Source organism: Cheilinus undulatus, linkage group 4 (genome assembly GCF_018320785.1).
Source record: "Cheilinus undulatus linkage group 4, ASM1832078v1, whole genome shotgun sequence".
Classification (NCBI taxonomy): Eukaryota; Metazoa; Chordata; class Actinopteri; order Labriformes; family Labridae; genus Cheilinus; species Cheilinus undulatus.
Window position 1 is genome coordinate 12,911,321 of NC_054868.1, and position 26,202 is coordinate 12,937,522.

General features: G+C 37.8%; 2 protein-coding genes across 4 annotated transcripts in view; one reads left to right on the forward strand and one right to left on the reverse strand.

The window, feature by feature from the left end:
• The first annotated feature begins 6,993 nt into the window (after nt 1-6,993).
• Nucleotides 6,994-15,398, forward strand: LOC121508758 (C-type lectin domain family 4 member M-like). Of its 3 annotated transcripts, XM_041785833.1 has the most exons (8): nt 6,994-7,215; nt 7,410-7,540; nt 9,617-9,669; nt 9,908-10,006; nt 10,107-10,901; nt 13,435-13,577; nt 14,086-14,195; nt 14,316-15,398. In XM_041785833.1, exons 5-8 carry the CDS (start codon nt 10,148-10,150, stop codon nt 14,467-14,469), a joined length of 1,161 nt encoding a protein of 386 aa, XP_041641767.1. In that variant the 5' UTR covers nt 6,994-7,215; nt 7,410-7,540; nt 9,617-9,669; nt 9,908-10,006; nt 10,107-10,147; the 3' UTR covers nt 14,470-15,398. The 3 variants fall into 3 exon arrangements, with proteins under 3 accessions (XP_041641767.1, XP_041641764.1, XP_041641766.1); XM_041785830.1 differs by lacking the exon at nt 9,617-9,669; XM_041785832.1 differs by lacking the exon at nt 9,617-9,669 and having other exon boundaries at nt 7,001-7,080; nt 7,408-7,540.
• A 3,275-nt stretch (nt 15,399-18,673) lies between these two features.
• cabp2a (calcium binding protein 2a) overlaps nt 18,674-26,202 on the reverse strand; it is a 32,810-nt gene continuing 25,281 nt past the window's right edge. Inside the window, exons 5-8 of the mRNA XM_041785708.1 lie at nt 21,284-21,418; nt 21,011-21,120; nt 20,748-20,895; nt 18,674-18,699 (exon numbers count right to left, since the gene is read on the reverse strand). Of these exons, the coding sequence (XP_041641642.1) occupies nt 18,674-18,699; nt 20,748-20,895; nt 21,011-21,120; nt 21,284-21,418 (419 nt within the window). The remainder of the gene's footprint in view (nt 18,700-20,747; nt 20,896-21,010; nt 21,121-21,283; nt 21,419-26,202) is intronic.

Genomic DNA, 26,202 nt, shown 5'->3' on the forward strand with positions numbered 1-26,202 from the left:
AGCATATATTTTTCTCTCGATATAAATGATCATTGATAATGTTTAACTATTGAGTAAATACCCAGTATGATGCTATAGGTTAACTAGCAACAACTCAATTCATTTCCTGGTTAATTTGCTTGAAGTCACACTTCTCCTTGACCTAATTGTAAAGTTTTCTTTTATCTTAGAATCATTTGTTAATGAAAAAGTTATGGCAGCATTGTTCCTACCTTCAGTTGTACTTCTGATCCACGTTCAGTGTGGTTAAAAAAGTGACTAACTCCTCAGAAACAAGCATGATCCAGTGGTCTATAAATCCAGTGGCTGTCAGGTGCTCAGTTGTTTTCTGTCATTCGTCTGTACTTAAATGAACCAAATAATATTGAAGATAAATCTTTGTTCCTTACATGGTGACTCACAGGCAACACTGTGTTAAACATAAACGTGCTTTATAAATGTAATCCATTTTCTATTCAATACGCCGTTTATTTCGGTCGGTGAATCATCAGTGATGTACAGATAGATTAAATGTGCCTGACTTACACCTGATTAACTATCTACTGAAGACAGTGCTGACATCACTGACGTCAATACATGTTAACCAAACATAACATTTTTGTTTTTATTCTTTAGTTCTTGAATAGACTGCTCCTGGCAGTCTGCTCCACCCTGCGTCTCTGTGTCAGTGGATTCGTCCATCTACTGGCTGTCAGTGTCCCAATATCATACTGATACTATTATAGTATCAGTAACCGAGCATTATGTATCTACGGATACTGAAGTCACAGTTTATGTTTAAATCACTCATTAACATATATTTGTCAACCACAACTTGATAGTGAAATGGAACACACTGATAATGACTTTGCAATTGCACCTGTCAGTATGCGTGACGAGTTAGACAGCTGGTGAACATTTTTCCACAAAGTGGATTAAAATTAGTTGGAGGCAAGAAAAATGGGCAACTATGAGCACATCTGGTCAGGACTCAGCTGTTCATTTCTATCTAAAGGATACAGGGCATTTCTTTGAAGACAGAAAAGTTCGGATAGCCGGATGTGAGAGGTGTTAAGGATGCCATATACCCTTATCTCTTATACACTTATCTTGAAATATTTTTCCCCACAGTGATGTGATGGTTGAGACTAGCAAAGTACTTAAAAGTTGCTGACATACAGCTGCTGCTGAATGATTTACAATCCTTATTATAAGCATTATCATGGTGTATTTTCCTGCATTCCTGTGGACTGTAATGACACTGTATTCAAATACATGTACGTTACTATGGAGTTTGCCCCTCTTTGCTGCTATGACAGACCTTCTTCTTGGAGGGCCTTCCACAAGATTTTGGATTGTTTCTTTGGGAATTTGTGCACATCCATTCTGTAGAGCATTTATGAGATCAGGCACTAATGTTGGACAAGAAGTTCAGGCAACTTCATCCCCAATGTGCTCAATGGGGGTGAAGTCAGGGCTTTGTGTGGGCCAGCCAAGTTCTTCCTCCAAATTCATCAAACCACGTCTTTATAGTCCTTGCTCTGTGCACTGAGGCATGGTCATTTTGAAATTTAAAATGGCCTTCCCAAAACTGTTCCCACAAAATTGGATGCATAGTTTTGTCCAAAATGTCTTGGTATGCTGAAGCATAAAGATTGCCTTTCTCTGGAGATAAGGGGCCTAGCCCAAACTCTGAAAGACAGCCCCGTACCAATACTCTCCATCACTCTGTGATTTCACAAGGTCTTCTGCTTCGTGGCTGAGTTGCTGTTGTTCCTAAATGCTTCTAACCTGACACATCAGATGGATTTCTTAAACACAGTCATCTGGAAAACCTTCAGTACACAGCGTTTGGGAAAGGGCAGAGCCTTTGAAACAAACTTGGTGGGTGATTGGGTGAACGCTCTGTCTGTCCAATCAACTAACAAGGTGCGCCTGCGCCCCAACCAACTACACTAACTCTATAAAGAACTACATAACGCGAACCATCACGACTGTACACATGTCAGTACACGACTTGTCGTTTTTTAAAAGAAAACAACTCAATGCTGTTCTTTGTTCGTCTTTTAACAAAGAAATGTCAAGTTCTGATAAATCTTACGCTTTAGCAGCATCCACGCTAATCTCTTCTGCCATAATTGCACTGGCCTCCTCTCGCTGCTTGCATACGTCATGACTCTGCCACGCTTGAAAGTAATGCCCCTCAATGCTGATTGGTCCTGTCACTTTCTAACTGGGCTCAAATGGTTCAGACGGGGGCTTTACAAGATGGATTTGCCAGTGAGAAACATGGAAACGGGCGTATCCATCTAGTTTGCAAGGTTAAAATGCTTCTAATAATTTCACTTAGTTGACTATGGAATATGCAGCAGGGATGACATTTCACAATCTGTCTCATTTCAAAGGTAATATGTTATTACTGTACCGGGCTTGAAATCACTGAGCTCTTCAGAACAATCCACTTTGTATCACAGATGTTTGTAAATCAAGATTGCAAGGGTAGGATCATGATTTTGTACAGCTGTGGCAATGGGTCTGATTGACACACCTGAATTCAATAATGAACAGGTGTGGGAAAATACTTTTGTGTGGATAGTGTAAGCTGAAAAACCACCCTTAATAGAGGTGGCACCTCATATCAGCTGCATAAAATAAAAATCAAGTGTAATAGTCAAGGGTTGTTATATCAAAACATTTATTGTGCTGGACTCTGCAGTTAGCTATATTGCTTTAAGTAGCAAAAATTATTAACAAACTCAAACATTCATCAGGCTTTAGAGATAAGACATAGTATGTTTGTGAAGATCCTGCCAAATGTCTACACAGAGTAAGCAAATGTTGTCAGTGATCCCCAAGCAATCTAAAATCACATATATCCCATTCAGTGATTGTTCCCAAGCCTAGACAACTTGTGTATGGTATATACAGTGCTTAACACATTTATTAGACCACCTGTCAGTTTTGTCTCAGAGACCATCCAGCATCATGAAGTGCTTTAATGCAGACTCTTTCATTTTCAGCGAGCTCTCCACACTTTACCATTTTGAACAGGAATGAGGAATTTCAAACTGAATTCACCCAAATTTGAGCCAGCTCACTGGGCTTCTCTGAGAAGTCAGAAATAAATCAAGCTTAACATTCAACCACTAAAACTCATTTTTCTGTTCAGAAATGCAAGTAAATAACTATAATTTGACATATTAATCAAGAAATATTAATGTGCTTTACTATTTTTCAGTATTTTATATAAATCAGTCAATTTGAAAATTCATGGATAACAATGATAGTTATATTTTAGCATTAAAAATATCATTTAGGTTAAAGAGCTTCTACATATTGGTGTATTAACCATTGCAGAAACATAAAAAATGATTTTGGTAATTACCAATGCTGTAAATTTAGGGCAGCTATGACATAAACCTTACTTTGGTTAGTGTTAGGGTGGTCTAGTAAATTTGTTAAGCACTGTACATGTATACAGCGGTATAGTTTATAATACATTAGCACATGGCCCTCAGTTTTAGCTGGCAGGTTATTTAAAGGACAGTTATCTTGCAACCTGTGGCTCATCAGAGTTTTGGTGTTGTATTATCAGTACACGACTTTATCTCTGACTCTCTTTTTCTTGCTTGCTCAGTTACTGTGGTCATGTATGTGCATAGGTGTCCTGCATGCACTAGAATGCTTTCTTCGTGTACAATGAAATTTAGCCCTGGCAGCACCACTGAGTAAAAGCATTTGAGCAACTTTTACTGGAGTAACAGACTACTAAATGAGAGCATCTCATAAAACTGCAGCTCTTGTTAGTTTCCCTCACTCTGCAGTGGTTGATACCTCCCAAGAATGGTCTGAGGAAGGAAAGCAGATGTGCCATCAACAGGGTCATGGGGAGTCCAGGCTCACTGATGCTCATGTAGGGTTAAAGCATGGCAAGAGGTTCTGGATGCAGACCTCGACAAAACCTCTATGCTGGGGTGTTCAGCCAGAGACCTCTACGCTGGGGCATGCAGCGTGTTAGCTGTTGTTAGCATGACTACACTGCTGTGCTTACTAGACCTTAGCATAGCCCCATACGCTGGGGCGTGCAGCAGCAGACCCCGACCCCTACGCTGGGGTGTGCAACAGCAGACCCCGACCCCTACGCTGGGCCGTGCAGTAGCACACCCAGCACATGGGTCTACGGTGGGCGGTGCAGTAGCAGACCCTGACCCCTACGCTAGACCTTAGCATAGCTAGACCTTAGCATAGCCCCGTACGCTGGGGCGTAGGGGTCTACGCTATTAAAACCTGAGTGGTTCTGTTTAGGCATTTAAACCCGAGTGCTTAGGTTTAGGCACTAAAACCCGAGTAGTTAGATTTAGGGTAAGCCAGTGGGCAAGCAGCCAGAGCGGAAAATTCGTAGCAGGTAATATATGTCATTGCCCCAGCGTAGAGGTCCGCAGGCTTGGGCAATATACGTTACGCCCCAGTGTAGAGGTCCACTGCTTGGGCAATGTATGTCACGCCCCAGCGCAGAGGTCCGCCCCAGCGTGCAGGTCTGTGGCTGAACGCTCCAGCGTAGAGGTTTGCTTGAGGTCTGCAGCCAGATGCCTCTCAAGCATGGTCCAGTATGACAGCAGAGCTACTGCTGAAAAATAGCTAATTCTTAATGTTACCTCTTTGCAAAGACATTATAAGATGCATTCTCATGGCTCACACCAACTTAAAGCTGAAAGTTTACAAGTGTGCCAGAAGGGAAAAATAGTAAATAGTGGAGCTGAAAAATTCCTGCCATCCTCTATGTGTTCACTAGCAACCTTCCCCTCACAAGAATTTGGGACATTTTCAAGCGTTTTCTGTGAGAGTGAAAACAACATAACAGTCAGACTATAAAAAGTCAAAGTTCTAGATCTCTGTGCTTTGTTAGACAATAAAATGTCCTGTCAGGTTTGTACAGGATAGTTTTATTAGTGGCACTGTTTCACACTAAATTGATGGTTTAATAATAGATTTTCATTGTGATTTTCAAGGTGAACTTCTACAAATGCAAGACAGGCTTATTTTAACAGATCTGTTGATTTGTTTTGAAAATATGAAATTCTGTTTAATATTTTCTCATCTACTTTAAGACAAGGCAGCAGTTAATAAAGCTTTTTCCTAACATCTTCATAGGTTATTTAGTCACAAATGATGACGTAAATGTGGCTCAGTGATTTCCTGTGCTAAGTTAAGTTTGGCAGTGGTGCCCCCTCCTGGTTAGGTACAAGTATGAGCAAAGTCAAAGCAATTCCTTGAGAAGTCTAGAGGGCCAAAGAAACACAAGGGTAGAGGACCACTACGCAGCTAAGAGGTCCCTTTGTAACTGACAGTTTCAGTGTTTCATGGGCTTCACCAAACTGTGAATCAGGTGGTTGAGTGTAGTGATAATAGTGCAAATAGCGGCCCCTGGTATCAATCAGTACAATCAGTGTTAAACTGAGGCAAATATTTATTCCCCTCTTAAAAACTGTGAAATTAAAAAGGAAATAGGGCTGCAACAAGCTATTATACAGGCACAGTTTTTCAAATTCATACATAATACTGAACAGTTTTCACATTGTTTTACAGTGCACCATTTTACTTTGAAACAAACACACTGCCAGTACTATACACAGTGCGTCATCATTAGTTCACAACACATCAAACTCATGTTCCTTCACTCATGTGCAATCATAATAATATGGTGAGTGCTGAAGAAGACTGCAAGTAGAAACGTGTTTGTTGTGGCCACTGCTTTGCCTAGAAAAAAAAAACAATTTAAAAGGACATTTTTTGAATGCTGAGTCATCAGTTTTGTAATTTTGCAGTGCCCCTTGAAACAGTTAAGTTAGTGGCAGCTATTTAAAATTTTAGTCTTAGTTTTAGTCTTTAAATGAAATGTGTTTTAGTCACATTTTAGTAATTTCTATCCTTTTTAGTTTTAGTCTAGTTTTAGTTGACAAAAACTCAAAAAATTGTAGTCTAGTTTTAGTCCATAAAAAGTCTCATATTTTAGTCTTTAATTTTGGTCCAAGCATTTACTTTCTTGCCTAAATCTGGTACCAAATCACAGTAGTGTGTTCTCTGCACCCTGCCAAACCTGGGGTCCCTGCTTTCTACAGCTGAGAGACAGAATAAATACAGCTGTATTGTTTTTTTGACGAATTTACCCACAGTTGAGAAATGTCAGAAGAAAACTACATTACATTTTAGTCTAGTTTTAATCCTCTTGACGAAAGCTAAACTTAGTTTTTGTCAGTTTTAGTCATGACAGATCTATTTTTGTTAGTTTTAGACTAGTTTTTGTCATCGAAATAAAGGCTGTTGACGAATAGTTTCAGTCAGGGTTTTAGTCGACGAAATTAACTCTGGTGTGGTGTTGAAAGCACTTTGAGTTGTCAGAAGATGAGTAAAGCCCCATAAAAAAATAAAGACTATTTACCATTTACTGAATATTTATATCTCATTCTGTTTTTGACTTCAAGGGTACCCATATCATTGATCATAACTGTGACTAAACACTTAACAAGGCTGTATTTTAAGAACTTTTCAATGATCTATAATGCTGTTTTATTGTTTTTAAAGTAATTACAAAAATGATAACATCATATAGAAGATTATTCAAAAAAACATTTCGAGCCCAATGGTGGATATTTGCTGTGTCAGTCAAATAGTCACACTTTCCTCTTTCCTTTGTATGTTTTAAAAGCCTATTCAGCATTTTTGTGTTTTGTGAAATCTTTTCTTCCTGTTATCCGTTCATGTGGTTCCTGGTATGACATTGGCCAATAATCAACACCAAATATATTTACTTTATTTCCCATGATTAAAAATAATGGTCTTTTAGACATCTTTTAGACTGTGTTTGATTGTTTGTAAGATGATCAATACAAAAACCGCTAAATACTTCCTTTAGCATAGATATTAAAAACAACTCAGGATTAAGATCAGTTAACCCATGAGATCTGGAGTTAACTACAATCTATCAATCAAATACAACTGCCTCAGTCAGTCAGTGAAGGAGGCTCTGGCTCTGCCTACTGACCAACCCTCAGTTCCTCTCCCACTGGCCACAAGTCAAACATATCCATACCGAGGTTTCAAGTAAGCGTGGCATATACTGAAACAATAGTTCATCTACTTTTGTAAGTCAATAGACTGGATGTTATTGTCTGAGGTAACTAAAATCAGTCTTTCTGCAAAATTTCATTTGACTGTTTTGACATCCCTACATCAGAGGTAAGTTTTTCTTTTTAATGTGTTCTATTCATGAAATCATGCAGTCTAAAACCTGAGATCCACTGTGAAGGAGTAGGAACTCATCAGAGATAGCCTTTAATGAAAAGCAAATGATTGTAAAGGAACTGATTTACTCATAATTTTGCTGAAATCTCAGACACCATGCAAGAAGCTAATGCTATTCTCTTTTTCAGACTTTAGCTCATGGAGGATGCAAAAATGGCTGACGAGCACCGTACCTCTTCAGTGATAAACTTGGTCAGTGACAACAGCAAACATGGCTACAAGCAACTTGATGAAGATGACAGAAAGCCTCAGTTTTCAGGTAATCAAATATGAACTCTTCTCATAAAAGAATGTGTTCTTTTAGAATGAGACAGAACAAATTATTCATTTATTTGTAACAACAACTAAAGAAGGGTTAATACTGAACTTCCATTCATCAGTTGGCCATTAGCATTTTAAATGAAAAGGGATGAGCAGATTTTGAGCAACTTCTTTCTTTCACTTAAATTCTTTCTCCTAAAAACAGTCACTCATTTTCTCTTTGTTGACTGCTTTCTTTGCCACAAATAGAAAATCTTAAGATCTTCACCTCCCACCCAAAAGTGAGCTAGGTTCATAATTTGAAATTATGACAAATGCCTCTGTAACCTGGTAAGTTTTAAAACTACAATGGGTGACCCAATAATCATAGAAAAAACAAAAAACAAAAAACTATAGTCTGCAGAATATGTCCACTGTGTTGCATTTAAGTTTTCACCATCTGGTCTATTCTGTTAAAACAGAAATCAGTGATCATAACATTTTTGAAAATGTTTACTGATATTTTGAAGTCAGAGATGGCATTTTTAACCAGATTTAAGCATTAAAGTCAATGACAAATTCTTGAATAGAGCCATTTTTAGTCACTGGTGAAAATGATGGGGAAAAAAACTGTATATAGTGTTAGGAGTGAGAAAAAAACCTTAAATTATTTAACAAGTGGGTTAAACAAAATCATGACTGATCCCAAATTCAAACAACCTTTAATATATCTGGTATATAAAATCAGCCTGTATATAGAACTACATAAATAATACTATTATTTTATTTTTATTTGGTAACAATTTACAATAAAGTATGAAAAAAATGACAAAACTACTAAGTTACAAAGAAGTAACTAACAGCTAATATACCAGGAAGTGAATAAAGAAATAACTGTTGATTAACTAGGTAATGCAGTTATCAAGTTATATGAAGTACCTGATTACTTTAAATTGGTCACCATACTTGGTATGAATTGCTCTCTGGAGACAGTGACTGAGACGGTAACTCAGTATTTCTGAGCAGTGTGTGCAAAAGTTCAATCGATAGCGCCAGGTAAGCATCACTCATCTGTCAAGACATTAGGCCTGATATGTGGATATGGTAGCACTTCCACTGTTCTTTTCAAAATAAAAGCTTGAACATAAATTTTCTTCTATGAGCCACCTGCATTCTGCACAAGGTTTGCTGAGCTCTTTCTTGGAGTCCCTGCTTATTTTTGTTACTATTCTTGAAATTAACAATGATAATACTATTCAAACTAATTTAAAACATTGAGTCATGGGGGATATTTTTGAATTTGAGATCTTATTCCCTCTCTGATACACTTCTCTTCATATAGTTTTTTTTTCCAGCCTTCTTAGTGTAGCACATCTTTTTAATGTTAGTGTTATGACTGAAATCCATTCTGTACAGGTATGGCAAATTACATGTATGAGGATTTAAGAATGGGGAAAAAGGGATATTTTTATTTTTTTTAAATGTTTTGATTTGGCCTTGAATTTTCGGACTCCTTGCTATAAAAGGGGGTTTGAACTAGTTCAATATTTGGTCTTAGTTCCTTACAGATGTGGCACCATTTAAAAGGAAAATACACAAGCCTTCCAACAGTATAAGATTTACTGCCAAGAAGCATTGTTACAGCAAAGAAATAATCTACCAAACACAAATTTCTTTGTTTTTTGTGCTAAGTTTATATACAAGCTAACACATGGTAATGTTATTCGGAAACGCAGTTGTTAAGACAAGATAAGATAAGATAAGATACGATACAATATGATGCATTAAGAAAGATAAGATAAGAAAGATGATACAAAAGATAGTATACGAAAAGTACGATACAAAAGATATGATAAGATACGAAAGATACGATACGATATGAAAGATACCATATGATACAAATGATACGATACGAAAGAGAAAAAACAATATTAAAGATATTGAAAGATACCATATGATACAAAAGAGAAGATATGTTACGATACGAAAGATACGATAAGATAAGATAAATGCTAAAATAACTTGGGTTATCCTCCCACATTAGCCCCATGCTAAAATCTTTGTATTTTTTTGTGCCTTTAACCTTGACTATAAGGGTAAAGCCATAGAGAAATCCAGTTTCTTCCAGATTCACATATCCTCTGATTGGTAAGTTACCAAAAAAGTGTTTTGGTAAAACATGTTTTGTCTACTACACTGTTTTATGAACCTGCAAACAAAGATGATGAAAAAAAAAATGGATGTCAACTGTTATAAAACTGCTATAAAAATTGTTGGTTCAAGCGTTTGTTTAATTTTTATATTGCTTATTAAGCAAAAAAACCCTGAAGTTCCTCAACACACTTCTTTAATTTGAAGTTTCTGTTTCCACTCTGTTGTCTTTTAGTTCATGAATTGAGAAACAACCCTTTCCGTGTTGCGACACTTTGCCTCGGCCTCCTGTGTGTTCTTCTGTTGGCTGGGGTCATAGTTCAGAGCGTTAACTGTGAGTCACTACCTCTTTGTTTCCTATATTTAAATGTTTTAAACCGTCTCTAATTCCAATGTGAAATCATCGATTTGATATTTTCTTTCATGTTTGGCAGATCAAAAAGCGGAGCAAGACCGCCAAAACAAACGAACAGCCATGAGCAAGGAGAGAGAGGATCTACAGGTCAGACTGAAGGCTGAGCAAACACAGAAAAGGAGTCTAGAGATTATCAAGAGTCAGCTGGAGGACAAGAATAATCAATTAAGTTCAAAGAGATTTCAACTACAGAACAGTGTCATGACTCTGACTCAAGAAACCAACAAACTCAAGGCTAGTCAAAGTCAGGTACAGGATAGTAATGCTGCTTTGAGCAGAGAGACAGAGCAGCTCAAAGCTAGCAACGACCAGCAACAGCTTATTAACAATGCCTTAGCTAATGAAAAGGACTTGTTACAAAAAGAATATGACATAGTGCTCCAACGCAGAAATGAGTTACAGACCAATTACGACTCAGTGACTAAAGAAAGGAACATCCTGCAGAATAAAGTCAATAATGTAAGCAGATCAAGAACTGAACTACAGTCAAGTTACAACAACCTGGTGAAGGATGTCGAACAATTGCAAGAAAGATACAACTCCACTTCTATGAGAAAAGACAAGCTAGTAGACAGTTATGAATATCTAATAGGAACAAAAGGCATACTACTGAACACCACTGACAGAATCAAGAAATCAATAGCTGAGCTGGGAAAAACGTATGGAACATATGTGAAGGAACAGCAGGACCTTGAAGTTAGATGCAGAACTGAAATACAAGAAAGACAAAGGATGCAGGTTAAAAATGACAATATAACTGCTGAAAGAGACCATCTGCAAGGGGAAGTGGAGAGACTGAACGCAACAATTGAAGGTAAGTGGAAAAAAATCAGAACGTGTACAGATGGGTAACAGTTTACCTCAGTTGGTAGAGCATCCTTATACTTTAGTCCTCAATGCACTGGTCACAGAATTGAATCCTGATCCTGGTACCAGACATGGTGTGAAATAATATTTAGTAATAATAAAGAGTATTAAGAGTATATATAATATTAATAAAGAGTGTAAACAAACTGAAAAAAAAGGAAATTAACAAGAGTATTTATTGAAAGAACTAGAGACCAGCAAGAATGGGTAAAAGGCTATGCTCAAGGTAGTTTCTAAGCAATGCCTGTATGCCCCTGACAGAAGTTTTGTGAGGGGACCAGCGATAAAAAACAATGTTGACTTACAGAAGATGTATGACTCTGTAGGTAGAAATGCCCTCTGGGGTATTCTGGAGCTCTGCGGGATCCCACGCTTGTTCAACCCGCTGATGTCTGCCCTGTATTTTGAGAGTGCTGGAAAGTGTGGTAGCTCCACCTCTGACTTCTTCCCAGTGGATTCTGAGACAGAGCAGGGGTGCATTTTAGCTCCTAAGCTCTTCAGTACCTGTATGGACTGGATAATTGACAGGTAACAAGGGAAGGGAACTGTGGAGTGTCATTTTGTGATGTCCAGATCACTGATCTGGACTTTGCTGATGATGCTGTGATCCTTGCGGGGTCTATAGATGTCCCTGTGGGAGCTTTTAACTCACTAAATGAGGAGGCGGAAACATGCTAAGTAAAGTAAGAGTATTTCAGTCTGTGATCTGCCCAGTCTTATCTTGTGAGGCCTGGACGCTGAGCAGGGGCACCAGCTGGACTCCTTTGTGACAAATTAGCTCCTACACATTTTTGGGTGTCGTTGGCAAGACCATGTGTTTAATGTTGCTGTACTTAGGAGAGCGTGAATGGGAAGGGTCAGCTGGTTGGTACGGGAATGGCAGCCGTGCTTTTACAGTCACCTGGCATGCTTATGGACGGTGTCAGTTGGGACACCTGGAGAGATGGGGCATGGGCCTGGCACATGCAATGATGAGGCCAGAACAGTACAGGACCAAGGTTGGTGCGGCAATGCTCCCATGCCTGACCTGATAAGATGAAGAATTTTTCTTTACTTTTGAGATAAAAGTTTTGTGTCTGCAGAAACTTCCTAGACAAGTTGTCGGTCAGAAACACTGGAACTTAGCGATGCAAATAAATAAATAAGTTACAGACAGAAACACTTTTAGTTGAATTAAATACCTTCTAAGGAAATCAAATAGGAGCCAGCAATGAATTTTCTTGTTTTAGCAGCAGCATCCTAATCCAAATTAACCTAACTTTATAATCTATAACTGTGAGAAAACAATCAAATTAATGCACATTGCAGACCAATATTTACAAATCTTGTCTGTTTCAACTTAATTTTATTCAAAATCAGTGAGATGTAACATGTTTATATGTACTATAATACTAAATATGTTCTCTCGTCAGTTCAGGGTGTTAAATGATGATGATAGAAGAAAAATTCTTCATGCCGGTCTTGTTGAATCTTGATTGCAGGGCATCTTGGACGTGCTGGTAATTATGTCATCTTACAAGAGTGATTGTTGTTCCCAACATGAAAAATCGGGCCTGAAGTTTGACGAAGAGCTGTGACATTGCAGTCAAGCCAAAATCTGGCTGAATTCATGTAGTCTGAATGACCATAAGTGATTTTCAACAGCGGCTAATCTGCTCTGTGCTTCATACAAGGAAGTGATGCAAAGACTGGAATAAAATTGCAGTGTCCAGATGTGCAAGCCTGACTGAGACTTATCCACATGGACTCAGTGCTGTGATTGCAGCCAAAGTGAATATTTATGGGGTCACTTATTTCACATATTGAACTGACGTTAAAATGTAGAAATCTGTTTCACTTTGACATAAAAGAGTTTTTTTTTTTTTTTTGTTGTTGTCAAAAAAATGCAAGGCATATTTACCATAATTGATTTACAAAATCATCAAAGGATAAAACACCCAAAGGGATCAATTTTGTGTATAGGCACTGTATCTTTTGCTATCCAGGAGACAGAGACAATCCTAATCCTTGATTATTCTGAGCTTGAAATTCAGCTCAACTTCACTTAAAAAATGCCGCAATGCTCTTAATGCTGATTGCCATGTTTGCGATGTCCTCTTCCATTTCCATCTGCATACATTTCTCAAGCACAGACAATGAAAGACAAATTAAATGGTTTAAGTCAGTGAATAAAACATTATTGGGCAAACAGAAAGGTGTGTTCATCCTTTTTATAAGCTGATAATGACATTTATCTTAGAAAGACTGACATAACATGCTGTTTACAGAACAACTTTAGTAATCCAGTAACTTCAAAGGTCAGATAATAGTCGATGTACTAGTGTGCACGTACGTACTCATTCTCTCTGACGGTGAAGAGTCAAAGGGTATTAGAAAATCCAATTTTGAAAAACAACAAAGAAGTTTACTTTAATTCAGTTTTTAACTCTATGCTTTATTTTTGTTTATAATAATTAGCAATATTTCTCCTCAATTTCCAGGGAAGAATTGTTCTAATGGCTGGAGGAGGTTTGAAAACAGCTGTTACTTCACTTCTGTTTTAAAGAAATCCTGGGCTCAAGCAAGACAACACTGCCAGAACATGGGAGCAGATCTGGCAATGATTAAAAGTCAAGACAAGATGGTTTGTTTATATTTGTGCATTTGGCTGCAATATATTTGTTTGTGCAAAAGTTTAACATTCATTTATTTTCTATAAAAGCACAATATATTAGCTCTAGAAAATGGATTTCTCATATAAATGAAGAAAAAAGGTACATGACTTTAACTGCTTTGAAGCGGTTAAATAAGTTAATAATTCAACACTGACATAACCAAATTAATCGTTCTGGTAAAAGCTAAGAAAAATAGTAACACTACAAACTCTTTGTCAAACCCACAAATTTAAATCACAATTTACTCTATTAGCTTTTTATGTAACAAAACATCTGCCTTTTTTGCCCTGCACCATGTTTTGGTCGTTGCATAACTAGCTTCTTTATTTCATCCGTGTGCACTTTATACGAATCCTCATTTGTTTCTCTACAAATCAACAATAGCTTCTGTAGTTATGTTGTTTTAATGAGTGAGTGAAGGTTATCATTACTTCATGTGTAAAAATCCTCTTTATTAAATGTTGTTTTTTTTCATAGAATTTCATCAATGGCCTGTATAAAAGTGATAAAGAAGTTTGGATTGGGCTGACTGATGATGGAGTGGAGGGACAATGGAGATGGGTTGATGGATCACCATTGGGTGCAACGTAATGAAACACCCTCATATCTCTTATTTTCCAAAATAACAAATTGGGCTTTGTTGACATTGTGAACCGAGGGATTAGCCCATGTACATTCTCATTTTGGATTTTCTCTTCATCTTGCAGGTTCTGGGGTCCAGGCCAGCCTAACAGTCATAACGGGAAGAACCAGGACTGTGTGGAGTTCTGGCACCGTCGGACAGGAAATGGACAATGGAATGATGAAGCGTGTGACATAACACAAAATTATATCTGTGAAATTAATTTCACTGCACAGTAAAATTAAGCCAAGAGGTTTTCTAGCCGAACTCTGCCAGTACTGATGTTCACCCGGCTTTTTCTTTGGTTGTTCAATACTTGGAGAAAGATTTTTACAGAAAACGTCAGGTTGATTTTGTTTTTAGAGGAAAAAGGGAAAAAATAGGGACAAAGAATCAGAAAGAGGTTTTATTGCTCAGTACATTTTCACATACAAGGAATCTGACTTGTTTGGTGCAAAACAAGTAACATAGAGGCAGAACAAAAGTATTACAATGTTAATGAAAAAAAAAAAACATAAAATATTAAGGGGTTTGACTTGATTGTTATAGAAAAAAAATTATAAAAGCAAAATAAAAAATATAACATCACAAAGAGAGAAGAGACTGTACAGATGTGCAGGTTTACTGATCAGCTTATAGTGCTTTTTTTCTAAATGAGTGTAGCACATACATTTTGCAGTGAGAGACAGACAGTGGAGATAAGTCCAGTGTGAGTAAATGTAACACATAAGTCTGTATAAACATGCATTATTTAGTCTGCTGGTTTTGGGGTTCAGTGAGAGTCTGGGAAGGGGGGGGGGGGGCAGTGTACTGTTCATGAGTCTGATATTAGAGGGGCGGGAGGTTTTAGTCCTGATGGACCCCAGCTTCCTGCCAGAGGGGAGGGCCTCAAAAAGTCCATGTCCGGGGTGAGAGAGGTCGACTGCAATTTTACCTGCATGCCTCAGAGCCCTGGAGGTTTACAGGTCATGGAGAGATGCCTGCATTGTTACACAGATTGTTATTAGTTTGTGATGAGTTTCAGATGAAGCTGTTTGCTGATGTTTGGCTTCTTTTAGGGCAGGAGTCCTTGATCACAAATCTGTTCTTTAGTGCTTTCATTTGTAAAAGGCTGCTTGTATTGCAATCACAATGTTGATTTTTCTCATTAAAATCTTATTTAAACATGGATGTGTGGTTGACTTTCAGACAGCAAGCAACACATTTATTCAGGTAATCATAATTTAATAACAGCGCAAAAAATCAAACAAGAAAAATAAATTAGACACCTCCTCTGGGATGTGCCATTGTTTCTCACTGTATGATTAATCTATCTAACATCAGAATCAGAAATACCTTGTTAATGGGGCGTGGAAGGCCTAGAGGGTAGGTTGCTTCCTATGTACATGAGTGTCCCATGTTTAAGTGTCTCATTTTGAAAACAGTGTGTAGAATCCACACTAAAGGTTTGCCCAAATTGACAAGTACCGAAAGTAATTCAGATTTATAAAACTGTTAAGGGTCATCCACAAAGGACAAAAAAAGGAACTGACTAATGCCATGTTGCTGCTGCATTCACACGCTCCTAAAAGAGCAAAAACAAAAAACACCATTCATCATTGCACATAAGTTTCTCTCCAGATTTTTAATTGTTTCAGGACACATGCTGATTTCTGACCTCCAATACAGGATATATATGAATGACTGATTATAAGAATGTATTATGATTGAGAATTGTCCAGGCTTAACACACTTTGTTATACATGTAAATACATGCATTGATAAAGATGTGCTCAATGATGAGATAGCAAAGAGGAATCTGTGTGGAGCAGACGCTGCCGTGTCTCTCTTTACTATGTGCATCTTGGAGCCCAGTAAAATATATCGTTAAAAAAAAAAAAATTGAATTAAATTAAATTAAAGACTGCAACTGCACTGATGTCAGATTTCTGTCAGTCTTTACCAATCGGACTCACAGTTTATTGTTTTATTAAATTCTCACACAGTCAGATGAACATCAGGATTAACAAACCTTGACTGAAACACAGTTATAGTGTGGAGTCTCTCGTCTTTGTGTGAGTGCTGATGTTCTGAGTCCAGGTAACAAGATTTGAAGGAACAGCTGCGCAGTCAGGGACCATGATGACCAAAGGATGACAAGACTTAGACTAGCTAAAACACATCTTTGGTGCTAAAAATGGATAAAAATAAGTTTAGTTTTCATTAAAGAGACTAAAATATAAGTGCTAGACTGTTGGACTGTCATAAACCAGTCCCATATGCATATGGATTTAATCAGTATTTTATTGGTGTATTTAGAATCAATTAAAGCACAAATAGTTCAATAAACATGGTGTTTTGCATTCATGTTAATGTTGCATTATGGCTAATTACATTAGTTCAAGAAAAATCAATGTATTGACTGAAAGTAAAGACTAAAATATTTGTTTATTTTACTCACTAAAACTGGATAAAAATGTTTGAGTTTTCACCAACTTAAGACTAAAACAAAAAAGGTTAAAAATGACTCAAATGACAGTAAAATTGAAAGTCATTTTAATCTAAAGATTAACACTAAAATGAAATTTGAAATTGCTGTCAAGATAAACACTGTAAGGCACAAATTTATGTGCCTGGGATAACCTAATCTGACTAAGTGACCATAATAGAAAAGGTATCATGTAATCTTACCCCGGCCTAACTCAACTGTAAATGATGTGATACTTTGTTATTTTTTGGAAGGTTATAGGATGAGGACAAAACAAAGTAAGTTTTCATATTACCTTTACATAAAGAAACTGTTATAGAGTTTGTACTGGCCCATTCCTCCAATTCACTGCAAGACTCAGGGCTCCTCTTGGTACTCACAACAGAAAAATGACCATGCTTTGCTTCAGCAGAACTTTTCAGGATTGTATTAAAGCAACACAAACTTTTAGTGTTCAATCAACACAAGTACTATGTACATACTATGTTGGCCCAATGCAAGGGTTTTATGTTGTCACAGCATTTATACAGTGCAAAGTACTTTACATTCAAAGATTGCCACCTTACATTAAACTACAACAGCAGTGTGAGGTGTCTTATGGAAATTACGCAGTGAGGAGACGGACACAGAGATAACGTGTTCTGAGGTCCAAACCTGCATCAAGCCCTTACATTATTATAGACTGTAGATTAACACAGTCAGCAAGTGACCAACTTAGCAGATAACTCATGGTGCAGAAGTGTATAACCCCAAAAACAACAATTCACCAGAAGAAATTGGTTCTGGTCAATAAAAACGTGTTTATTTTTATTGTAATCCATGTTTATATTTACAATATATCTTTCAAAAGATCTAACTTGTTGAGCACTGTACAAAAATAACATTAAACATGTACACAGGATTGAATAAATGTACTTTGGGGCCTCTTGTGGTATGTAAACCTTACTCCAGAATAGGACAAACCACAAAAAAATCTCTGGCATTGGACATACATTTGATGTGGACAGATGTGTAGCACACCACAAATTTTTATGCATTAATGTACATAACAAATTTGTGTGGTAATTTGTACAATACAGATGTAGTAAGTCATTTACTTACTCTATTTCAAACAAACCACTCACTTTGGCTATCTATACTACAATACACAAAGTCACAGCCATAAAACTTAACCATGTAGAATTTAGATATGGCATCACTGAAATAAACTTTATACACAAACCACAACTTAAAAAAAAGATTAGATGTTTCGTTAAAGTGAATAAAAACAGAATAGAGTGATTTGAAAATGCTTTTCAAGCTTGATAAAAATTGAATACATCACAAAGACAAGATGCTTAAAACTGATCTACTTTGTTGTTTCATTGGAAATACACACACTTTCTGAATTTGTTGCCAGCAAAACATTACAAAAGAGTCAGAACAGGGGAAAGATTGGGAAAATTCTGGAATGCTCAAAAATACCTGGAACTTTTCTGTCTCAAGAAAAAAAGAGGATGACACAGAGTGGTAAATATGCTCCTGTCCAAACTTTTTGAAACGTGCTGCAGACATCAAAAACAATGAGTATATTTTCTAAAAAGGTGCTTCAGTTTCAACATCAGATATGTTGTGCTGTATTCAACTGGAAATCAACTGTTCATGTTTAACAACATTTTACACAAATGTAAACTTTTGTGGAACTGGGGTTTGTACATTTACTGCATTTATTGTATTGCTAAAGTATTATTCTCAAATGTACTCCTGGAGGGATAACAGTGTTAGTTAAAGTGTCTTCACCTGTCTTCAACAGTCATACATCTACTAACTCGGATTACATTCATACAGCAGTACAATTAAGGGATTCTCTTATATTTAGAAATAATGGACGTAACTGAAAACAGACAACAAGAAATCTTTGTACATCAAGAAGAATGACACATACATAGTCTGATCCTTGTCGCATTCATCACAGAGGAGTGACGTTGGGTGAGAAGTCAGCGAGACATCATCCGGACGAACTCTAAGGAGAGAAATAATTGTGGTTATGGTAAAGGACAAGGACAGAATCATGGTACAGCCCCTTCAACACTTCAAAATGGTGACTGGGTGGAGCATCGAGCTCTGCCCACCTCTGCTGCTACTATGTTATTTGAACTGAGGTGTTTTTACATTAAAAACTGAGCTCCATAAGGTATAGGTACTACTAGTTTGTGCCAGCTCCAGGCACAAAACAGATGCACAAATGATAGGGCTGTCAAAATTGACGCATTAATGTGGATTAATCCATCATTATGAGTAATCTGATTAAAAATTTTAATGCAATTGACCCAATTACAGCGCAGAATGACTCAAAATCCCTGTAACATCTCTGGAAACGCATTTCAGGCAGTTTGTCCAAGTAGGGTTACCGTCAAGCATGCCGCCGCTCATGCGCAAATGGGCTGTTGATCTGGTAGTAACCAACCAACTCGATATGGAAGACGCTAAAGAGCACATTGGCCCTCTTGATGGGAATTTTGAGTACAAAAGAACTAAGATGGTACAGTCGACCGACATAAAGTATTATGCACATTCTGCAGTAAGGAGTTTTCTTTTCACCAAAGCACTTTCAGCTTATAATACCACATTAACGTGAAGCATACATTTGTCTGGGATTCTGCTAGCACTTTGGCTAACGTGTCGCCAAGCTTGCGACAAACCACCCTCACGGAACGCCGAATTTAAAATGGAAACTATGAATAAAAGTGAATATTTTTCATCAAATTCATCTGTATTGTTTCAAAATTTGACATTACCAGCTGCTTACTGGGTGCCAAACATGTCTGACCCAGCTACATTTCTTGACTTAAAAATCTGGCCCAGTTGAATTTGTAATTGAATAGCCCTGGCATATATATATATATATATATATATATATACCCTTCTTTCTTGAGTCTGCTTGCTTATGCAAAATGAAATATAAAAACAATATAGATTAAAAATGAATAATATTTAATCATGATTAATCTGAATTAATCCACAGCAACCCTGTGATCAATCTGATCAAAAATTTTAATCATTTTGACAGCACTAATAAATAATCAAGTGTTTTTTTTTTTTTTTTATTAAAAACTCCTTCATTAAAAAAAAAATAAAAAGAATGAAAGCAACAACAGAGAGCAGAGCACAAAGCTGCATTGAGTTACCACTTGGATGTGTTCATTCAGGCAGCTCAGCCTTTGTTGTATGGGGGCTTCTTAGAACTTTCAAGAGGTTTGGCTGCAGCCGGCAGGAAAACACCGTTAAACTTAGGTTTAGGGTTAAGGTAAGGGTTGAGGAAACAGTTAGGAAACCAAAAGTTAAAAGTTAAATCCCTGATCACAAAACCTGACTACAAAATGTTTAATAAAGCTGAGTAAATAATCTGCTTACAGGACAAAAGCTTGTCCTCCATGAACACATCCTAATGTAGCAAGCTCTATAGCTTGCACAGCTAACAGAGCTACGTAAGCTAGCAGATAGCAGAGCTAAGCTAAGCTCACCAAGCGACTATGTAAGGTAAGGATCTTGGTTATCTATGTAGCTACGTTTGCGTTAGCTACATTTGCTAAAGCACATGGTGCCAAGGCTAACTTTGCTACACTGGCTTATGAAGTAACGTTAACACATTACGTCCTGGAGTACCCGGGAGAACCCACACATGCACAGACAAACTCTGCACAGAAAGACCCTGACCTATTTTGTATTTTTGTAGAGCTAGAGTTGGACAAGCATTTTACTGGCAATTACGCCACTTCTATTTGAGATGTATGGCTTCTCGCATGATGCTGCGATCATTCCCATAGGAGATGAACATCTGCAGCCACACTGTTTTGACACTTTCTCCCATTTTTTATTTTAATTTTCTTTTACTAGCCTTAACTTTCATTCTGCTGCCTAAACAAAACAGAATCAATATTATAGAAAATCTGTTATACCACACTAAACCAGTTTCTGATGTTTGTTTGTCCAGTTTGCTTTGGTCATTGGTCTTTATTCCTTTCCTTTACCTTTCATTTCCTTTCACTTCATTTTTCATATTTTATATACCTTCAAAGTCCACCTGTCCATCCCCATTGAGATCCACGTCTCGAAGGATTTCATCAATCTCACGGTGATTGAGCTGCTCCCCCATTAACTTCTTCATAGCTTCTCTTAGCTCTCCGAGACTGATCTGACCATCACCGTCAGAGTCAAACTGAGGAAACAGAAGGATGAGACAGAGAAAGGAATATGTAATTATGGGTTAAAGGTGAAAGAAAAAGGAGTGACAATGGCATCTTCTGCTTGGTTTAAGGGATTGTATTGCAGACCTCTTTGAATGCATCCCTTAGCTCTTTGACTCCAATCATGTCTGCAGTTTCAGCAAGCATTTTGGGACCCATTAGTTCCACAAAGTCCTCGAAGTCGACTCTGCCACCACCTAGAGGGGGAGAAAACAAAAACAAAACACTTTAACAGATCATTAACTCACTCACACTTTGCTGAGAGCCAGACACACAAAAGGCACCAAATATGTTCTGAGGGGAAAAAGAGAGCTGTCTTTAGGGGGATATTGTTTTTTTATGACTGCAAGCTGTACTCACAGATCTGCTGACTTAGTTCAATCAGCTCCATCTCTGTGGGCATGTATCCCATAGTCCTCATGCACTCGCCCAGGTCCTTACAGCTGATGAAGCCATCCTTGTCTTTGTCAAACTCCCTGAATGCTTCACGCAGCTCTGCAAAGAAGACATAAATAAAATATTTTATGGACCCCCCCCATGTGCTAAGAATTTTCTCTGATTTGCATCTTTCAAATTAATCTAATGGACAAAATGTTAAAAATAAAACCGTCCTGGTGATCACTGATATTTTTTATGATTCTTAGAAGTAATTTACTAGATTGGATGCATGTAATTTTCTAAATTTGGGGTTTCTCATATGCTTTTATTGATGCTACCACTGGGTGGTGCCATAATGAAAAAGAGAACAAAGTAATACTTAAAGTGGACCTCATTAGCTTTTGGCAGTGATGACAGAAGCTGTAAAATGAAGTCCATCATAAGCTGATATCTACATATCACTCCATCCCCAATGTTATGAACCAATCACAATTCTTGCAGCTACCAATGCACTCTGTGGTAACTTCAAATTTTAAAAGGACCACACAACAACTATTAGTCATTTTGCACGGGAAAGGCAGAGCAACTTCTTACATGCTATGACTGGCATATCAATGTGTTGCTTCAGAAGAACACTAAAAGACATTCAAGTGTACTGCAGAAAATGGGAAATCCTACATACCCTGTTATCACTATAAATAACGTTGATCATTGCTCCCAAAGTGGTAGGATTACTATTTACGATTAATCTAAGCAGCTTTAACATTAACAGTTAATATTATACTATATACTATATACTGCTCACATTACAAAATACTCTGACAGCCAGCTCACAGACCTCAACAGAAAACCAGTAGAAAATGTGATTTTCCTATGGTTACGTTAAAATCAGTGCTTAAAGGTACAATGTGTAAAATCTGGCATTTTAGCAACATCTAGCGTTCAGATTTTAGAATGAGCCGATCTGTTACCAAAACGTCACATCACTAAGCGACGAGAGCCTGTGAAGACCAAAAAGGATCGTGAGCTGGACATCAATTACAGCAGTGACGAGGTGAGGGTTTATTCATTCATTTTTGTAACCATTATTTTTTATAGATTATAGGTCAGTCTTCTTCTCCACCTGCCTTCCAGGTAGCTTTCAGGACCGGTGGGCAGGTTCGTATTTAAAAATCGCGTTTCGCTTTTTCTGTCCCCAAAACGTTGCCGTAGACAATATGGTGGTTTGTAATGTCAGCCTCCATTAGGGCGACCCGTGGTAATGTAAATTTAAAAAGCTTTTTTCTAATTTTTTGAAAAGAAAACGAAAGTTTGAAGGGGATGATTGTGCACTTATTTTAACATACTTCACATAGATATATAAACATTATATTGCATGTACACTGTTTCTGTTCGGCGAAATGCAGCCAAATTTTACACATTGTACCTTTAAATGGAAAAAAATAAGTGCCGGTACTCTCCTTAAAGGTCACTTACTATGCAAAATACATTTTTTCAGGCTCTTCTAACAAAAAATATGTTCCCCTGGCCTGTCCACAATCCCCCCAAGAATCACACCCCCGTCTTTCTCCAAATTTCAGAAAATGTGTGCTGAAACAAGACATCCCTTCATGATGTCATGTGGGGAGTTAGCCCCACCCCCAGGTTTGGTTGGCCCTCCCCGCTTGGAAGAAAGTTCTGCCCTTCTCTCCTAATCCTCCTCTCAGGAGAGCCACATCCATTAATCCACACCCATTTCCTGAGTGGGGCGGAGTCAGGGGCAGAGTCAGACAGCTCATTAACATTTAAAGCAACAGACACAGAAACAACTCACTCTGAGCAGGGCTGAAACAGAGGGTGGTTTAGACATGCAAAAATCCAATACTGGAGTGTTTTCTAGACAACAAACTTCCCAAACATGTTTTGGCAACCTCTGAGACCAATATAAACTTGTCTTAAAGTAGTAAAATATGTGACCTTTAACATGGGCAAACTAACAATTGTCAGACTGAGCTAGGTGTGTGGGGCTCAGCTATGTCCACTGAAAAAGTTCATTGGCTGTAAGACAATGGTTTTGTATGGACACTGTCTTGCAGCCAACTTCTGTCAAATCCAGATGAGTCCCTTTCCACCTTTTTAAATGCCATTTCAAATAGCTTTTTACTGCTTTATAATGCAGTAAATGATTTTTTTAGCAACACTTAAAGACAACCTGTAAGTCAATGATTTTTTTCACACATGCAGTCCTTTATAGAAAATCTCAGCCAGGCTGACCTTGAAATCTTCCTGTGTTGCTTTTTCACATAAACACCTCACAGTGGGAGACATACTCTGCTGCCTTGGGGCTTGGGTGGGGGCTCTCAAGACGCAGCAACCAATGTAAAAATAACAATGAGAAAATGGATGAAGCAATAGAAGCTATAGATAGGACATTTTACATTATATTTTAGTCACATGTAATTTCTTAGACTATATGGACAAACTTATTGGGCCTTCTGCCAATTACACCAAAAGGGATTGTAATGGCATTGTTTTTAAATACATGTGCTTAAATATAGAGTAGTCCCCTCTTTTGCACTTTGATTAGAAGGATTTCCACAAGATTTTGGAGTGTTTTTGTGGAAATTTGTGCCCATTAATTCTGTAGAGCATTTATGATGTCAGGCACTGATACTGGACAAAAAGGCTTGCAGTCTCATTCCAGTTCAATCCCAACATGCTTGATAGGTTTGAGAACTCTGGTTCTTGGTGGACCAGTCAAGTTCTTTCACACCAAACTCATCAAGCCATGTCTTTATAGTCCTTGTTTTGTGCACTGGGGCACAGTCATGTTGGAATAAAAAAGGCCTTCCCCAAATTGTTGCCACAAAGTTGGAGGTATAGCATTGTCCAAAATGTCTTGGTATGCTGAAGCATCAAGATTGCCTTTGGAGCGCAGATGGCCTAGTGGTTTTAGGCTCGCTCCATGTACTGTACATGGCTGTCCTGGGTTGGAATTTGGCCTGTGGTCCTTTCCTGCATGTCTCTCCCCAGTTTCTCATCCTTGTTTCTGACTCTATCCACTGTCCTTCTCTGTCAAACAAAGGCACAAAAAGCCCAAAATAAATCTTTAAAAAAAGATTGCCTTTTACTGGAGATAAGGGGCCTAGTCCAAACCCTGAAAAACAGCCCCATACCGTTATCCCACCTCTACCAAACTTCAAAGTTGGCACAATGCAGTTATGAAAATAACGTTCTCCTGGCATCTGCCAAACCCAGATTGGTCCGTGTGAGTGCCAAACAGAGAAGCATGATCCATTGCTTGACTTTCAACTGCTCCATAGTCCAGTGATGGAGGGCACACCATCCAAGGCTCAGCCATGAAAAGCCATTCCATGAAGCTCCTGCCACACACTTTTGTGCTTTTTTTTAATTTAACCTTTATTTTACCAGGCTAACCCCATTAAGATCAAAGATCTCTTTTTCAAGGGGGACCTGGCCAAGAATGGCAGCAATGCAGTGCTTACATTAATGATAGTGGAAATTCAGAACTCTTCAGCTATGAAATAAGCGGGAGCAAGGCTATTACACAGTATGTGCCTTAGGAGTCTTCAGCCCGCTCTGTGATTTTATGTGGTATTCCCCTTCATGGTTGAGATGCTGTCATTCCTTAACTCTTCCACATTCTAATAATATCACATACAGTTGAATGTGGAATACCCAGCAGGGCTGAAATTTCATGAGCCGTCTTATTGCAAAGTATCACACTTGCAGTCACTGAGCTCTTCAGAGTGACCCATTTAGCATCACAATTGTTTGCAAATGAAGATTTCATGACTAGGATCTTGATTCTATACACCTGTGGAAACAGGTCTGATTGAAAACTTCTGAATTAAATTATTAACAGGTGTGGCCAAACAATTTTGTCCTCAACACAGTGTATGTTAAGGAGTGGAGAATTATGCCGAAAAAAAAATGTACTAAGGCAATTTCATTATATGCATGGAAATGCATACAGTATACAGTCTATGGTCAAATGCTGTCTAGCTTGCTCACAGGGAATTTTCATGCGTATATACTGCCTTTTTAACATATCAGCTTAAGTTAACTTTATGAGGACAATTTACCAGGGGATTGTCTGGGAAAATACAAAATAAAAAATTCCACTGTGTGAAATCTGTCATCCTGCCAAGACTAAAAATTTCAGTAAGTTTTCAGGAGTTTAGTGCATACCCTATGTGGGTTATTGATTGTGCTATGTTGTCTAGAGTAACTTAATTTTAAAACAGAGGCTGTAGACTGTGTGAACCAAGAACACAGAGCGCTTCAGATTTAAAAACATAACTGATAAGAGGAGAAAAATGCTGTAACTAAATACTTAAAATGGAGCCATTCCATCTATCGATCTATCCATCTTCTATACTGCTTATCCTGTTGGGGGTCGTGGGGGACTGGAGCCTATCCCAGCTGTCATTGAGTGAGGGGTGGGGTACGGAGCCATTTCTAATGTCTAAAATATTTCCTAAAGTTATGTCATGTGGTCAACAGTGTTGGGTAACGTTTCTTTTGGAAATAACTTGTTAGATTACTGCATTACATACTGAGAAAATTAATTTGTTACATTACTGCATTACCTACTTATAAAACTAACATGTTAAAGAACTTTTGCGTTACTAAATATTAAAACCCTTTAGCCACTCGCTCCACTAGTCGGTTGTAAAAACAATATATATAACGAAACACGTCTGCCTTTAAATGACTCTAATGTCAATGTAAAGCCTAATTGACAGCCCATGATCTGTATCTCTGTCACCTGAAAACACCACTAACATAATGGGGATAATTCCACAGTGGTATGCTGTCCTCTCTGTTGTCTTACAGGCTCAAAAATGCATATATCATCAGGTACTTCTCTCTTGCAAAAGTCCTGCCTGAAACCACTG

Bases quoted from the DNA above. Each gene is read 5' to 3' on its own strand.
- LOC121508758 (XM_041785830.1), top strand. From the start codon at position 7,420: ATGGAGGATGCAAAAATGGCTGACGAGCACCGTACCTCTTCAGTGATA. The intron at 7,541-9,907 runs GTAATCAAATAT...GTTGTCTTTTAG, and splicing joins CAGAAAGCCTCAGTTTTCAG to TTCATGAATTGAGAAACAAC. The intron at 14,196-14,315 runs GTAATGAAACAC...TTCATCTTGCAG, and splicing joins GGATCACCATTGGGTGCAAC to GTTCTGGGGTCCAGGCCAGC.